Here is a 17,240-nt window from a genome sequence, read left to right on the forward strand (position 1 = left end):
GGCCAAGTCTCCTGCTTTTCCACAGCTGGGAGAGTGACAGGTACCCCAAACTGCCCCTTCCCAGGACATCCAGCCCAGCCTAGCCCATCCTGGGTTCTGATGCTGCCCCCTCCCCTTTCCCCACAGGCCCAGCATCTGGTTCCCAGGGACACAAATGTGCCCTTACAAGTGCCAGGCACTTTACATACATTATCTTACTGTTGCACTTCCCTGAGGGCAGGCACTATTCACGTGTGCAGTGATCATCAACAAATGTTTATTGCGTGCCAGCTGAGCCAGCGCCCTGCAGTGGTGCCCCATTTATAGGTGAGGGAACTGAGGAGTAGATGGAGTCTGTGGTGGCACTGGGGTGTGGCCACCTACTGTCAGCACCAACTGGGTGGCTGCAGGCAGTTAGGCCTGCAGGCAGAGCCGGCGCCTCAGGGAGCTGCGGATCTCCAGGCAGGCTTTGCGGCGCTCATTGCTGTCAGGACCCAGCACATCCAGTTCACACACCTGGCGATTGACCTGCGAGGACCACACTCAGCCTGTGCCCAGGTTCTCTGCAGCCCAGCCTGGCACCCAGTATATTGTAAGGCCTGAAGTTTCAAGTGCTGCCTTGATATCTTTGGGCGACACAGGGCTCCAAAGGGCTAGCCAAGAGTCCCTGTTTTTGTCAGATATGCCCCCCACCCAGCAGGAAAGAGTCCCCCCCCCAGCTAGTTGCCCCACCAGACAGACCAGCTGCACTCCACTCCAGCCCCAATATGAGGGGCTTCAGTTCCCTGACAACCTACAAAACTATTCAAACAAGCCAATCACCTCCTCCTGCAGGAACCAGGGGGTGCACCACCCTCCATTATTACCAAGCCTGCAGCTCACAGCCCCTGCTGGTTCACTCTGTTCCTTAGTGCAACCCAGGGTGGCCCTGCCTGGTCCGCAGTGTACTCTCCTCAGGCTGTGAGTGCACAACTAATAACTGCTGTGAGTGTCATGTGTTCGCCCATCCCATACTATTGAGGGGGGGGATCCTTCCCTCACCAACTGGGTGCATAGGAGGTGATCAGAACACCGGGGCTGAGAAGGATGAATCTAGCCTCTCTCCCCTGTTGCCAACCCACATTCCCCAACACACCTCAGTCAGCAGCTCCAGTAGGTCTCCCTGGGGGGCAGCTCTGAGGACCTCCACCAGTGTCTGGATAAAGTCTGAACCCTTCTCATCCCGATAGGCTACACAGCCTAGGCCAGAAGACCAGGGCCAGCACGTCAGACTCGGGCTGACCAGCTGCCTTCCAATCCCCAGGAGCCTATTGATGGTGGAAGTGGGGGCAAGTAGACAGGATTCTGGGGAGTCAGGCAAGTGAATGGGGCAGGGAGTGGGAACTTCTTGTTTCTGAAACAAGTTGTTGCCCAATATTTGCCAAGTGAATATATGATGGATTCAATATTGAACAAATAGTCACTGTGAACGTCCTATTTGCTAGGCACTGGGAAGGGCCCTGAGACAGGCGGAACTGCCCTGCCCTCAGGAAACTTATAGCCTGGAGGGAATGATGCAGGTACAGTGCTTGGCATAGTCAGCCTGCAATGCATGCTCACCAGCATTGCTATTATTACAAATAATAAACATGACAGGAAAATGACCTAATTGCAACCAGATGGGTGCCCCTGTGCCACAAATGCCAAGCCCCAGCTGCCACTAAAGCCACACCAGACCTCCAGCCAGGAGGCTGGGCCCTGTGTAACCGGGCTTCTTGATGACTTGTCCCCTTACCCTCGGTGGCTGCATAGGCCATTAGGATGTCTGCTTGGTCACAGCTCCCTGGAGTGAAGCTCCTGGAGGAACTGCCTGTAAGAGGGATGAATTCCATTTACCCAGCATCCTGGGACTCCACCAGCCCCAGGGTGACATGTGGTTGGTTCTGCCCCTGAGTCTGGCTCAAGGGCAGCACAAGGCAGTGGAAAGAGTGCAGAGCAGGAAAGACAGAGCAGAGTTCAAATCTCAGCCATGTCACTTACCAGCTGTATGACTTCAGAAAAGCTATTTTACCTTCCTGACTCCAGGGTTGTTTCAAGGCTCAAGTAGGGGAGAAACCCTTATGGTTTCAGACAATTTCCCCCCCAACTTCTTGGCAAAGAGAGGGCAGAGGTGGCAGCAGGACCCCAGCTCAGAACCCTGGAAATGTGCTCTGGACAGACAGCACCCCTCCCCGCAACACACACAGTCACACACACACATACACACACACACACACACTCACACACACACCCTGCCCTGCCCAAGCCCAGGCTCCAGAAGGAAGGTAGACCTACCTTGGGCATCTGCATAGATCTGGAGGACATCGGCTTGGGAGGGGGTGGCTGGTGGTGCCCGCAGCCAGCGCCAGAACCAGGGGAGAGCTGTGGGCCCCATGCCAGCATCCCTGTGTCCTGAGGAAGGAGAGGACAGGCAGGTCCTTTCATTCAGCAAATACATGGAAGTGCCTCCAGGGGTGTAGCCCCCAGCCCCCAGAACTCCAGGGTAGGCCTGCCAGGCTGGCAACATTCAGAGCACTGAATGAAAAGTGCTGAGGGTAAAGTGCTCAAGTTCATGCACTTGACCTCTAGGAGACACTGGGAGGGGGGCAGGAAAAGGACTAGTGTTCAGGCTTCCTGGAAGAGGTGGGCTGGATGAGTGAATCTTGGGCAGGAGGAGCCAGGCTGGATGTCAGGACCCAGCTGCACCTCCAGGGAGGGCCCCAGACCCCACTCACCCCCACGGCAAGCCTGAAGCAGGAAAATCTTGGGACGGCCTCGCAGGGCCCTGCAGCCGCTCAGCTCCTGCACCAGTGCCTCTGGCTGCACTTCTTGCCCATTAACCCCCAGCAGCTGCCCCTGAGGCCCCCCGTGAGCCATCAGGGCCACAAGGGCACAGCTCACAGGGCCCCTGCAGGTGTCTAGCCGCTCCTGGAACTGGGCTAGCTCCTCCTGAAAAGCCTGGAGTGAGAACAAAGATTGCGGCCTGGGCCAGGGCCACTGCCTTCCCAGTACCTGGAAGCCCTCCAGGTAGGCTTCTCCGCCCCCACCCACCCTACCTCCCACCTCCTGCCAGCTTCAGGATCAGGAAGGAAGTCCTAATCCCTGCTGCAAGGCCTTGCATGGCCTCATTGGAGGTGACATGTGGTTGGTTCTGCAGCTGGTTCTCTAGCAGCAAAAAGTTAAGAGGCATGAGGGGAAGGCAGTGAACTGATGGGTTTTGGGGAAGAACTTGAGACCCTTCCAGTTCCAACTGGGGCCTTGATCAGGATAGCAGAGAAACAGCCAGCCTGAGAAGCCACAGGAGCCCTGGAGGCAGGGCTTCCAGAAGCAGGGAAGTGGATTCCCAATGCATGCATCAGGGACAATGGAGGCTAGACTTGGGGTTGCCCTTCCTGCCCACCATGGGTGAGAGGCCCAGGAGAGAGCCCCCAGGGTCCTGGCGGGGGCTTTCTTTAGGGCACCACCAGAAGTTCTGGGCTTCCCCTCACCTGGGCTGTAGGGTCTATCCTCACGGTGGTCTCGAAGCCCAGGGCCTGGCACAAGCCCTTCAATGCTTCCACATCCTGCTTGGCCCCAGGCCGGTCCTGGATCACGGCTAGGAGGAGGGCGGCCCTGTCTCTAGACAGGTCATACTGAGCGCTGGGGTTGGGTTCTGGCTACAAACAAGTTAAGGTGCATTGAAAGTAGTCTGAGGACCTTCCAGCTCCTTGCTTCCCCCACCTCGGGTCTCCCTGAGCCTCTGTCCCACTTGCCACTGCTGCCACATGATTGGACACTCCTCCTGCCCCCTTACCTCAGGCCCCCAGGGCTCCACATCTCCCAGGCACAGTGCCCCTCGCAAGGAACTCCGAAGGACTGGGCAGTAGGTGGCCCCTGAGGACTCTTCAGCCGTCCTGCTGAAGACCTGGGGGGCATGGGGCCACAGGACCCTCAGGGGCTATTCCACAGGAGCATGGTGGGAATGACTCGACCAGACTCATAGCTACTATAGTCTCTTTGGGGTCTTCTGCCACTTGAAGGGAGGAGGAGACAAATGGCAGAGGGGGAGGGTCCAAGGGGGGTTCTATTTCAGGCTCAAGGTCAGAGGCTTCCCTGGACGTGAATTATACAGTGGCCATACCATTAACTACCACCTCTCAGGGGAAGGCACCAGACTGGAGAGAGCTGTGGAGCAGAACTGGGGTCTACCCCTCACCTGCAGGATTACCCTGGGCTACCCAACCACCCAGTGAGAACTTTGGGTGTTGGAACCAGGCCTGAGTCATTCCCAACCCTGCCCTTCAGGGGCCTGCAGTCTGATGGAACAGTCACTACCCGGAGGAGTGTGAGCCAGGATAGGCAGAAGTATAAGCATTGACTCAGAGTGGGAGGAAGGGAACCACTGGCAGCCTGGGACTGATGAGGCTGATGGGGACAAGAGGGAGGGAGGGCATGGCAAGCAGAGGGAGCGGCTGGGGCAAAGGCATGGAGATGTGAAGACGCTGGAGTGTCTGGGGGATCCTGAGTGGGTGTGAGAAGGGGCATGGATGGGGGGTGAAAGGCGAAGCCGCAGGCTGACTGCACGTCTGTGGATAATGAATTGTAGAAGAGTGTTGTAGAATGGACGGGGGGGGAAGCATGTAAATGAATCAAACTGTGTCACAGGCTCAGGGGAGGCCTCCGGCACAGCCTCCTCCCTGGGACTCATCTGGGGCCCCCACCTCCGTCAGCAGCTGCAGCAGGGACCAGTGAGAACAGCGGCCACAGAGTTCACCCAGGACAGTGAGAAAGGCTCCAGGCTTGGGGGCAGCTGGATAGAAAAGTACAGTGTTGGCCTGGAGGGAAAGTCTTAGCCTCCTGCCCACCCCGATCTGCCCTGCCCCAAAATGGGGGTCTCTGCCAAGCCACTCACCCCCAGGAGCACTTGAGAGCATCAGGAAGACTTTGGGGCAGCCCCGCAGGGCCTCACAGCCACTCAGCTCCCGGACCAACTTCTGTGGCTGCCTCAGCTGCCCACTGGGGGCCACCAAGGCCACTAGGACACAGCCCATAGGGACCCCATGGGCATCCAGCTGCTCCCGGAACCCAGTCAGCTCCTCAAGGAAATCCTAGGGCAAGAGTGAAAGGCAGGCCTGGGTCTGGGGAGGCCCCAGGTGGGGCTGAGGATGGAGGCAGTAGGCAGGCTAGTGCTCACCTGGGCCGAGGCCTCCCTCCTCCGGCAGCTGTCAAAGCCCAGGGTCTGGAACACACGCTCCAGGATGGCCACTGTAGAGGCTGATACCTCAGGGCTGCTGAGTGTCAGGGCCACCCTTCGACCCTGCACGTTGTACTTCCCCTGGAGAGACAAGGCCAGAGTTGGGCTGGGTGGGGCTAAGCTGGGAGCCAGGAGTGAGTTGGGCCAGGCAGTGCCTTCCACTACCTTTCTTTCCAGGCTTTCTTGAGCATCTGCCATCTGTGCGGCCACCTGCAGTGTCCCAGACACGAGAAAGGCCATGGGTGCCAGGTGGGCACTTCCTCTGAGCACAGAGCTCACCTCCTGGCCCCAGCACCAATGTCTTGGGTCCCAATCCTTGCCCTCTCCCTGATCCCTATCAGCTGTTTATGAACTGAGCCGGACTCTGCCCCCTCCCTGGGAACCTTGGGTCCTGGGCTCCACTCCTTGCTCTGTTCCTTATGTGCAGCAGGCTACTTCCTGGCTGACACTGACATGCCCCTGCCTGAGTCTGGAGCCTGTGCCCAATCCTATTCTTAGCTCCTGGGTCACCTCTTATCTGATCTCGTTACACTCCAGTGTCTCCCTTCTGAGCCAGCCATCAGCATCAGAAATTCGTGCACTGCTCCTGCCACCTGTCACCCCTACTCACTCATGCAAGGTGCCCACACACAGGCAAACAGTAGCCTCAAGCATTAAAGTACAAGGAGTGGAGGGCACTGTACCAGAGGTAGAACCCCAACTGGAGTCAGCTGTCCATGGTGAGACCCCAGTTGCTTCATCTGGGAAGTGGGGTCTGTCTCAGCAACCTCAGTGGGAAGCAACTGTTAGATGGGGGACTGCCTGAGGAAAGGCCTAGGGGGCAGAGAGGCTGGCACAGACCAAGGAACAGAACATCTTGTCTCAGCCAGTCCCACCACTCCTCAAGTAAGCCTGCTGAGGCCACCACCTGGTGAATTGGGCAGGGCGCAGCAGGAGTGGAAGGAGCTGACATGAGCCTAGCAGCTACATGCAGGCCCCAACCTGAGGCCTAGGCATGGGAGCGGTCAGATGTCAAGGGCTACATGGGGAATGGAGGCAAGGCCCACTTTCATTCAGCAGCCCTCTCCCTAATGTATCTGAATACAGGAACCAGCATGAGCACACTGCCACCCTGACCAGTTACCCCATCTCCGAACCTGTTTCCTCATTTCACCAATGGGGAGAAAGGGAATGGCCTGGCAAAGACCCCCAAGTCCTGTTCAGCTTGGATAGGGAAGGGTGCTACTGGCTGTCTCAGACTGAGCTGTCCCTAGACCAGGGTAGGCACTGGCCAACATAGGAGTCTTGAGGTTTATGGTTGCCCTTTGGGGCCCAGCCCACCTGGAAGCCAAGAATGTGGCTCTACCCGCTAACCATCCGGCACCATGTGCAAACAAGACTACCAGGTCAGGAAACCAAGGGGTACAAATTCTAGGTTCCCCCACCCAGCAGCCACCTAAAGAACAGAACAGTCTGGAGGAAGTTTCCACATTTATTCAAACCCTTTTCCTGCTCCCTTTTGAGGCAGGCTGGATTGAGCTCCTTTGGAGAGCCTGTGGTGTGTCCCTGTGAATGCCAATTTGCAGACAATGCAGACAACATGGAATGCAGTGCCTAAGAGTCAGTGACAAAGTGCTCACAGAGTGCTAGTGTTAAGTAACATCCCCCTCTACCCCCACCCCCGTATCTGGAGGGGAGCATGGGAGCAGTGGGTTTCCACTGGCCCTGATCTTGGTCTTCACAGTAGACCTCCAGTCCCTGGAGCCACCGCTAGTCTCAGCAGAGGATGGCTCTCAAGGGGGAAGTCAGTGGAAATCAGTGGCAGGCAACTTCCATGTCGCCAGGATAGGGCAGAGTGGTCATGGTCTGGAAGTGGGAGGGGTGGAGGCCAGAAAACCCTTTAGGCCCCACCCAGGACCCATATCTTCACAGGTGTGGGCTGACTGTCCCTCCTAGAGCCTGTCAGCACCCTAGTGGTCAAAGCCTGTCCTCCACCCCTGTGGGAAGGCACAGGTTGGCAGGGCAGAGGGCCTAGCCCATGGACCTGGCCAAGAAGGCAAGGAATGAAGAGCCCCAGGACAAGCAAGGCTGAGGGGAGTTTCTTGGATGGGGGACCCCAGGCCCTGCTGGAGTCCTCACACTTCCCTGCTGCCTCAGCCTTTCTCCCATGCTAAAGCCACCTGCCAGGAATGTGCTGGGGTTCCAGGAAGCCAGAGGGCAGGAAGAATGGCCACAAGGTCACAGGAGATTTCCATTACTTGGGAGTGTTGACCAGGTTCTGGGGCAGAGCAGGGCAGGGCAGTAGGGGTAGTGGTTGCAGAAGGTGGCAGCAGAGGGAGATGGCCATCCTGGTGCTTCGCCTCCCGGAAGATCCCACCAGCCTTCACCCGACGGGCTGGGCCATCTTGGCATGCAGGCTCTGGTGGGCAATGAGGTGGGCGCGCTGCTTAAAGCTCTTGTCGCACTCTCCGCAGCCAAAGGGCCGCTCGCCAGTGTGCACGCGCCGGTGGTCCAGCAAGTAAGAGCGCAGCGAGAAGCTCTTGCCACAGTCGCTGCAGCCAAAGGGCTTCTCACCCGTGTGGATGCGCTGGTGGTCCGCCAGGTAGGCGCTGCGGCTGAAGCTCTTGCCACACTCAGAACAGGAAAAGGGCTTCTGGCCCGTGTGCACGCCCTGGTGGCGCACCAGGTCCGAGGAGCTGCGGAAGCTCTTTTCGCACTCCTGGCACTTGTGGGGCTTCTCGCCTGTGTGCGTGCGCTGGTGGCGCGCCAGGTCTGAGCCCCAGCGGAAGCACTTGCCGCACTGGCCACAGCTGTGTGGCTTCTCGGCTGCCAGGTCCCGGAACTGTCGCCTGCGCGTGGAGGGCCGCCCCCTCCTCGCCCCCACCGTTGGCTCCAATGGCGCCCCTGGCCGGGCCTCGCTCTCCCAGGACTCTGCCTCCTCAGGGCTCCAGGCCACAGTCACATCGCTGCCCTCCTGGCCTGGGAGCACCCTCACCGCCTCCTCCAGCCGGGATGGCCCCCTTTGGCTCTTGAGTCCCAAACCTGCAAGGGAGAGGTGAGCCCTTCAGTCCCGCCTGATCTGGGCTCAGAGTTGAGGCAAGGCACAAACAGGACTCAGTAGCAAGCACCTTGGCTGTCAGGTTCAGAAAATCCTGGGCTGGACAGACCCGAGCCTTTTCCTCATCCATAAAATGGGGACATGATAAAAGGCCAGCAAAGAAACAGTGCAGAGGCAGAGGCAAAGGAAAGGAGTTGGCTTATCTGTCCCAGAGGCACTTACTAATTATACACCTAACCAATCTGTTTCCCTCCCAACTGGGATCCAACACCCCATTCTCTGAACCGCTGGCTGTTCAAACTCCAACAAAACTGAAGAGATTAAGGTCAAGTTCATAAGCGATCCAAACTCTCACTATTCATTATCAGAAACAGGAACCACATGGGTTCAGCTACACAAGCTCATGTCTTCTTAACTCAAGAACAGAGTTGGATCCAGAGGGATCCTAGCCCACCCATCAAGTTGTGTGGATTAAATGAGATGATCCCCAAATAGTGCTCAGAAAGGCCCTGGCTTGAAGAGAGTCCAGGGAGTGTGGCCTCTAATGCACAGGGCCTAGGCCTTGGTGCACAGTATGTGTTTTCACTGTCAGCACCTTTTCACAGGGCAACCTGGACAGCCTTGCGACCCCCATTTGGACTGAGTCCTAGCTCTGTCCCTTTGGTGTCCACTGACTTGAGTCTCAGGTCCCTTGTCTGAAAAGCAAGGACAACACTTTTCTGTACTGGGCTGTGAGAATCACATGAGAAAATGCGCATATGAATGCTCAGCACAGTGCTAGCATTTGCAAGCACTCACCATATATTAATACATGTTCGAAGGCAGAGAAAAATGAACATTAACACAAAAAAAAGAAATCAGCAAGGGCTCTTGAACACAGCCTGGGAAAGCCCACTTTGGAGCCCGCTGAGAGGAAGTGAGGAGGAAGACTGAGGATTCCAGCAGGATGTGCAGGGGAGTGTGGCCTGCCCGGGCCCTCTCTCTGCTGCTGGGACCCCTCAAGGAGGCTACTGCCTCCAGCTCAGAGGAGCCAAGGATCCCAAAGGGTCCTGGCTGCACCTACTGCTTACCTATGGCAATGTTCCGGGAATTTTCCCGCTTTATGTCCCAGAAAAGATCCCGCTGAGCAGGGTCCAGGGACCCCCATTCTTCCTGGGAGAAATAGAAGGGAATGTCTCCAAATGTCACAGGTCCCTGAAATGAGGTGAGAAACTCTGCTCAGGGCTGCCTTGCTCAGGGCTCCCCTGGCAGCTGTAGGTGGGGAGAGGAAGAGGGTTGGGATGGGGAACAGGATGGGCCCAGGTATGAACAGGATGGATGGAAGAAGCTTTGAGAAGGCAAGGCCCATTTTAGAGACTCATCATCACTGATGGCCTCAGAGAGGACAAAGGGACTGGTAACTCACATGGATCTCGGGGGCAAAGCAGGCATTCGTTTTCTGTTTGACACTCCCCTCTTTAAGAAGAGCAGGAAGCTGGGCTGAAAGAAAAGAACAAAGCCTCAGAGAGGCCAGCTCAAGCAAGGAATGAAACCCCACACTCTCTTGTGCATGTGCGTGCATGCGTGAGCACACACACGCCTAAGCTTCACAGAACAAGTACTCTTCCTGCCACCCTTAGGACAGTGCCAGGGAAGGAGCTTACTTACCACCATGGCTGTGCTGCTCCCAGGGTACAGGTGGCTGGCTTTGTGCCCCCACCTTCGGGGAAGGTCCCTTGGCCTGAGATCCCTGGACTGCAGCCTCAGGTTCCACCTCCTCTGAGGGCACATCCTGTGCAGGAACCACAACATGCCCATCAGCACCGAGACCAGACCGAGGAGACAGAGTTTAATCCCTGGGAAGGAGACATAGGACATGTCCCTCAGGAGGCTAGGTTTGGGGGAGAGATCAGTACAGGGCCCCAGGAAAGTCCAGAGGAGAATGTGATACCAGGCAGTGCCATGTGCCCAGGGACACTTGCTGATCAAGTACAAGGCAAGAACCAGCCCCCAAAGGATAGAATCATAGAGCCATTTAGCAAGGAGGAGTGGGGGGAGACTTCCCTGTGAAGAGCAGAAACCCATACCCATCACTCAGCACCTCCCCAGATGCTTCCAGTGTGAAGGACCCAACACCTCCCAAGACAGTAGGGTTCACATGTACAGGTCTACCTTCTCATGCCCCCTCTGGTGCTCTCACTATGCACGTCACTGTATCCCCAGTGCCTGGCCTAGAGCAGAACATGAATAAACATTTGCAGAGCCTGTGTGGAGCTAAAACCTGGCTTCCTGGAACATGCCCACTTTGGTCCTGCTCTGCCCTCCGAAGCCACCAAAAAGAAACCAGATTCATTTGGACAGTGTCTTTCAGATAGGCAACACCTGTTGTGAGATGCTCCTGTGGATGTTCCCTCTGGCTCTGTGCCCCCACCACCCCTGGAAGACTTATCTCCCAAGTGCCAAATAGATGCCCCTTGATGTGGGAAGGGCCCCTCACCTGAGGCCATGCTTTCACTGGCTGCTTCTGCAGGTCCTCCACCAAGGCAACGGCTTCCTCGCCACTCACTGGGCACCGCTCTCGCACCCAGTCCTGGACACCCCCAGGCAACACACTCAGATACTGCTCCAGCACGAGCAGCTCCAAGATTTGTTCCTTGGTGCGCAGTTCAGGTCGCAGCCAGCGGCAGCAGAGCTCCCATAGCTGGCTGAAGGCTTCATGAGGCCCGCCCGCATCCCTGTAGCAGAATTGCCGAAAGCGCTGGCGGCAGGCCTCAGAATCCCTGCTGTCCTCTTGCTGGGCAGAGTCCTGATCCCAGGAGGAATCTTCCACCTTCACAATTAGAAGCCCTTCTCCCTCCCCAGGGGCCTGGTCCTGAGATTCCAGGGGGGCTGCCATTCCCCTGGCCTAAGGCTCAGGGTTGGTGGGCCTCAACCCAGGAGCCTGCCCTTCAGTCTCCCAGGGGGATTCCCTGTGGCAGCTGGGACAGCATGTGGACACAAACCCCTAGGGAAAGAGCAAAATAGCAGGAGGGGAGAAGGCACATGAGCAAACACCAGCCTGGAGGGACATCCAGGGACTTTAGCTCCCATCCTTTCCTGGCCCTGAGGCCTTTTGTAGGCTTTCCTACAATGCCTTGCTAATAAGACACTCTCTCTCTTACCAATACAGGTCCACAGCCCTTTAGCTTCAGCTCTGGAATCCAAAACTCCCAGGTTTTTACCACCTGGCCTACTGATCTCCATTTATCCCACTTAATGTAAATGTTCATATATTTTACAGCAGAAATATTAATGTATTTGTTGAATTTGTAAAAATCCATCAAGCTGCTTTACAATGTGTATTTCTGTATGTGTATTATACTTCAATAAAAAAACAGGTTTGATTATTGAGTGTTGTCCTAGATTCTGCTGGCAGGAGGTACTTGATATGCCATGTGTACTGTATTATCTTTCTCAAATTTAAAAACTTCTGGATTGCAAAACACATCTGGTCTAGGGGTGTCAGCGATGGGCTCACAGACACCATCCTAAGCCATTTATCCAAGGGCACATATAAACATATTTATTATGCTTTACATTGCCACTCTTCACAAAAGTCCTAAAAGGGTGTATTTTGGAACTTTGGTTTTTTGTTTCAATAAATGATACCAACCACTGTAATTTTAAAAGGGGGGGGGAGTACACAATGTAGAAATATATAGAAGAGAAACTCTCCATTCCACAATGCAGTGCACCTTCCCATTAACAATCTGACATATGACCTCCCAGACCTTTCCCTGTGCATTTACTAAAAATGTACCTATAGAAATGAGAGAGAAAAAGTGTGTGTTTTCACATAAATGAGGTCTTATTGCACAAACTATTTTGTAATATGCTTTTCCACTTAACAATGCTTCTTCATTAACCTCCCTGGAAGATTTCACGGTATGGATGTACTCCAGTTTCTCAACCAATATCTAAGTGAGGCGTTTGGGGTTCTAGTCCTTTTCTCTACTACACACTAAGCACTTTATTATTTTTTTTTTAATTTATTTTAGAGAGAGAGGAAAGGGGAGGGGGAAGGGGCGAGAGAGAAACATGGATTTGTTGTTCCACTTATTTATGCGTTCACTGGTTGCTTCTGGTGTGCGCCCTGACCCGGGATCAAACCCCAACCTTGGCGTATCAGGAGGACGCTCTAACCAACTGAGCAATCCGACCAGGGCAAGCACTTTATTCTTGTATTTCTCACAACTCCCCCGAAAGGTACGCGCTCCGTTCTCATCCTCTAGTGATCGAGGAGGAGGCTCCGCTGGGAGAGGGCGAGGGACTCACCAGGGTCGCTCGGCAGGACGCGCGGCAGGCGGGAACGCAGACCGGCCGGAGTCCCGCGCTTGATCCCCAGCAGCCTCGCCGGCGCGGAGCTGAGGCAGCGGGTGCAGCGGGCGCAGGCGCCCGGGCTGCCCCCAGCACTTCTCGGTGGTGCTCGCCCCCTCCGGTCTCTGCCTGGGGGCGCGGGCCCCACCCGCCCCGGGACCCGCTCTCCACTCCGCTGCCGGGTCGCGGGTCGCCGACCCCGGGTCCCGCCCCCGGGCCACACCTCCTACTGCCGCCCGGGCGTCCCGGGTTCCGCCGCCAGATTCCAGCACCGGAAGTCCGCGCGGAGGTCACTGGGAAACGACGTTGCGCACGCGCTGCTCTAAGTCCTCGGGACTGCGTTCGCGGGGGAGGCAGTTGCTCATTAAGCTTGTTTCAGTCTTGACCGGTGGCCCATGAACTGGGAGAAGTGCCTTGCGCATCAACACCCTTGCCCGCGGGTTCTGGTCTGCGTCTAGACTCGCGCTGTCCTCTTCCCCCGCTAATCCTCCAGATTTCTCTGCTCCTCTGACTTGAGGAGCGCGGAGCTTCCTGGAAAATGCAGTCCCGTGAGGGGCGCCGAGCCTCCCGCGGCCATTCTCCGACCTGGAGCGTCGTCGGCTGAGATCGCTCAGCAGGACTCGGCTGGCGGGGACTCTGACCCCAAGGAGCCCCTCGCTCTCCCACCTGCAGCTTCCTTTTTGGAGCGGCGGGGATCCCGGGGCCAGGGCGACTCTAGAGCAGGCAGGCTGTACCCGGGAACTTCTGGGTTCTTTCCACAGATTTGGGCCTGTTCCAAATCTCTACTTATTCCTCGACCTGGAGATCTGAGGCTCCAGATCTTTTTCTTGTTTTAATTATGCAGCATTGCGTGCTTAGTGTGGAAAAGAAAATTAAGAAAATATGGAAAATTATAAAGGTATAGAGATCCGCAAGGCTAGCTAGCGGCCTCACTTCGCTCAAATGCCACTCCTTCGAATGGCTTTCCCTAACCCTGTAAACAGCACGCACACACACACACACACACACACACACACACACACGCCGTGGCTCTGCCCGGCCTTATCTTTCTTCCTTTTATCTGACATATTTGTGTGATATTAGTCTCCTACTAGACCATGAGCTCCATGAGGTCACACTGTTTTCATTGCCCTACTCCCAGCATCTAGACTTGTTTCTGAAACAATATTTGTCGAATAACTTAAGATTTAAAATATTCCTAATAAGGCCATTTAGAAATAAGCACTATTAATATTTTAGCCTGTTCTTACAGTTCTACATCTATGAATATTTCTAATATAAATCTGGAATCATTCGCCCAGGCAAGGTGGCTCAGTTGGTTGGAAAGTCCTGTGCACCAAAAAGGTTGCAGGTTGGTTTCCGGTCAGGGCACATACCTAGGTTTTGGGTTTGATCCACTCCGGGTACATACGGGAGGCAACAGATGGATGTTTCTCTCACATTTATATTTCTCTATGTTTCTTTCTCTTCTCTCCCCTTCCTTCCCTCCCTCCCCTTCCTCTCCCTCTGAAAGGCAATGGAAAAAATGTCCTCCAGTGAGGATAAATCTGGAATCATTCTATATAGGTAACTTTTTTGTCGTTTTTTTTTTTTCCCTTTTTATTGAATATATTGGGGTGCACTGGTTAACAAAATTTTACAGGTTTCAGGTGCACGACTCCACAACACATAATAATCTGTACACTGTATTGTGTGTTCACCACCCCAAGTCAAGTCTCCTTCCATCACCATTTATCCCCCCATACCCTCTTCCAACTCCCCCTGTCCCCCTCCCCCCAAGTAATGTTTTGTTGACTCGGGTATTTTTCCATATCAGCATTTATAAGTAAAAGAATTCATCTGTTTTGTGAGCTGCATATTTTTTCATAGCATGAAAGTCCCATGTTTTATTTAAAGCCCCTTACTCTTGGACATTTAGTTCCCATTTTTCTGTATTTCTACATACATCGTGCTGCATTTGCTTGAGGAACTTGCTGGAGGACTGCTAAAGTGGATGCTACTGGGCTCCCCTCCCTGTACTGGCCTCAATGGAAAACCACAAGGGGAAGAAGAAACTTGGAAGTCCCTTTTTCAAGGTATGGTCTTATAGTGTTCTTCCAGCGCCCTCTATTGGCAAAAACTAACATCAACTGGCTAGCAAAGGAGAAATGTCTACAGGACCCGAAGGGCTTCAGTACCACAAAGGACAAAAAGATTGTATTGGGGGCTGACACACAAATTAATAACTGGTACATCTACCATATATTCTATTGGGCATTGCTGGTAGATGCTAAATTGTTTTCATACAGGTATACTGAAATTGACAACCTAATTGCACTTTCTTTTCCTTCTGACTGTTCTAGTTTATTTTCTTGGCTAGACAATATAATCTATAATGAAAAAAAATTTTTCCAAAAACATTATATTCATTTCCAGAATTTATATGCATTATTTTCATAGTATTATAGTATTGCCCAGAACTCTCTAAACAATGTTAGGGCAGCAGATATCAGTGTCTTGGTTAATGAAAATACTTTCAATGATTTACAATTGCCTGTTGTTTGTCTCTTATAGCCATGCTCATATTATGCAGCATCTATTCTCATTTGTAGCAGAAAGACTACTAGTTGTTCCCCAATATGTTTCCCTGTTCTATAGTAAGAATTTTTCAATGGGCACATGGCCATTCAGAATAAAGAATATATTTTCTCAGCCTCTCCTGTAGGTAAGTATGGCGATGTAATTAAAGTGAAGCCAATGAGATGTGAGCAGATGTGATTTATGTATCTTACTGGAAAGGGGTGGGTCATGTCCTCCTAGTCTCTCTTCCCCAGCTGCTAGCAGTAATTTGGACACAGTGGCATGGACCATGCAAATGAGAGTAACACCCAGAGGTGTCGAAGCAATAAGATGGAAGGTGCCTGGACTCCTAATGACTGTGGAGCCACCAAACCAGCCCTGGATTTATACCCAGGAAGGTGATGTGAGAAAGAGATACCACGTTTAAGCCACTGTTACAACCAGAATGTATACCCTATCTAGAACTACTACCTACTAGGAGTTCTTTCATTAAAAAGAGAAATAGCCCTGGTCAGAACGGCTCGGTTGGGTATCGTCCCGTGCATTGAAAGGTTGCAGGGTTTGATCTGGCCAGGGCACGTGCCTGGGTTGCAGGCTTGATCCTTAGTGGGCGGCCTGCAGGAGGCAGCTGATGTTTTGCCCTCACATTGATTCTCTCTCCCTCTCCCTTCCTCTCTCTCTCTAAAAGTCGATAAACTATTTTAAAAATAGAAAAAAAATATTTTTTTTAATAATTTCTCCTGTGGGACATTGAGTATTCAGAATTTTTATGTCTTCTTGACTAAATGGTTGCTCTTATTTTTTTTTTTGTTTGACTAAATGTTGATACTTTTTTTCTTAGGAAATCATCCCTTTCATCTACAATTTGACATTTATTAATATAAAGTTGTATATAGTATTCTCATTTGATTAAAAAATTTAAGGCCCTTGCTGGGTAGCTCAGTTGGTTAGAGCATTGTCTTGATACTCTAAGGTTTGTGGGTTTGATCCCAGGTGAGGGCACATTCATGAATCAACCAATGAATGCATAAATAAGTGGAACAACAAATCAATGTTTCTCTCACTTCCTCTAAAATCAATAAATTTTTAAAAATTAATTTAAAATAAAAATGTGTTTAAATCCATGGTTTGGGATCCCAAGATGGCACTTCTAATGGTGGTGGAGTAGCAAGCAGGCCAGGGGTCTGGATCTTTGTTGACTTTGTAGAGTAAGCCTCCCATACCAGTCCTGCCATAGGCTGCCTATTTCTGGCCCACCTCCAGATATTATCTTGAGAAATATACTTCAGTCTCATTTAAGATCCTGTTATTTTGAGTTTCTGTTATTTGGAGTTGAACTGAATCCTGACTCATTACCTCATAGTGTTATAAGGATTAAATAAATGAGAGAATACAAGTAGATCACATAACCCAGTATTAACTCTTAACACACAGTAAGTGCTCAATAAAGAGTGGTTAGTCTCAGGGAACTATCATCACCAGGAACTTGTCATGCACACAGGACCTCAGAGTACATCAGAGGCTGCAGGAGTTAGGCCTCCTAGGCATCTTTTCCACTTTCCCTTGAAGATTTCAGCCCAAATTGTTCTGATCAGTGGCCTGTTTAATTGGATTAATCTTCATGGCTGGCCTGGAACTTTATTAGTTGAGAACAGGAAAACTGGAGTGCTCTAGAAGGTGACTGAGTTGCAGGTCACAGAGTGCTGCATTTGGAACCCAGGCTGGAAGCCTGCCTGACCACATGTCACAGGCTGGGCCAGGACCAGAAGCATGAGGGAGGTTGGACCATCCTCATAACCTCCCATTATCCACCATCCGGGAGACACCAGCGAGAAACTTCAGACCACAGCCCTGCACAAGTCTCACCTCTCTAGCTCCCTCCCACCAGGGTTGTCATTTCAGCTCAGGAAACACAATTCTCTTCATGGTAGGGCCTTTATTCATTTTGTTTTCCTAGCTTGGAAGGTTCTGCCCCCAAATTCTTGTAAAACAGCTTCTTGTCATTCTTCAAGTCATAGCTTAAAGGTTCCCTCCTTGCATGGGCCTTCTTTATCAGTTCCTAGCATCCTCCATTGCTTC

At 53.0% G+C, this 17,240-nt stretch overlaps 2 protein-coding genes across 2 annotated transcripts; both read right to left on the bottom strand.

Moving 5' to 3' along the window:
- Positions 1-291: 291 nt before the first annotated feature.
- LOC107535799 (caspase-14-like) lies at positions 292-5,470 on the bottom strand. Its single transcript, XM_016211378.2, has 11 exons — positions 5,396-5,470; positions 5,171-5,311; positions 4,889-5,084; positions 4,698-4,786; positions 3,791-3,901; positions 3,486-3,653; positions 2,733-2,955; positions 2,293-2,409; positions 1,754-1,828; positions 1,115-1,218; positions 292-507 (listed from the first exon to the last, which is right to left on the bottom strand). Exons 1-11 carry the CDS (start codon positions 5,468-5,470, stop codon positions 394-396), a joined length of 1,413 nt encoding a protein of 470 aa, XP_016066864.2. The 3' UTR covers positions 292-393.
- Positions 5,471-6,663: 1,193 nt separating this feature from the next.
- ZNF213 (zinc finger protein 213) lies at positions 6,664-12,646 on the bottom strand. The gene is made up of 6 exons (XM_016211377.2): positions 12,561-12,646; positions 10,744-11,250; positions 9,915-10,038; positions 9,673-9,746; positions 9,338-9,461; positions 6,664-8,251 (listed from the first exon to the last, which is right to left on the bottom strand). Exons 2-6 carry the CDS (start codon positions 11,140-11,142, stop codon positions 7,593-7,595), a joined length of 1,380 nt encoding a protein of 459 aa, XP_016066863.2. The 5' UTR covers positions 11,143-11,250; positions 12,561-12,646; the 3' UTR covers positions 6,664-7,592.
- Positions 12,647-17,240: the final 4,594 nt, after the last annotated feature.

The sequence above is a fragment of the Miniopterus natalensis genome, chromosome 3, assembly GCF_054644295.1.
Source record: "Miniopterus natalensis isolate mMinNat1 chromosome 3, mMinNat1.hap1, whole genome shotgun sequence".
NCBI lineage: Eukaryota > Metazoa > Chordata > Mammalia > Chiroptera > Miniopteridae > Miniopterus > Miniopterus natalensis.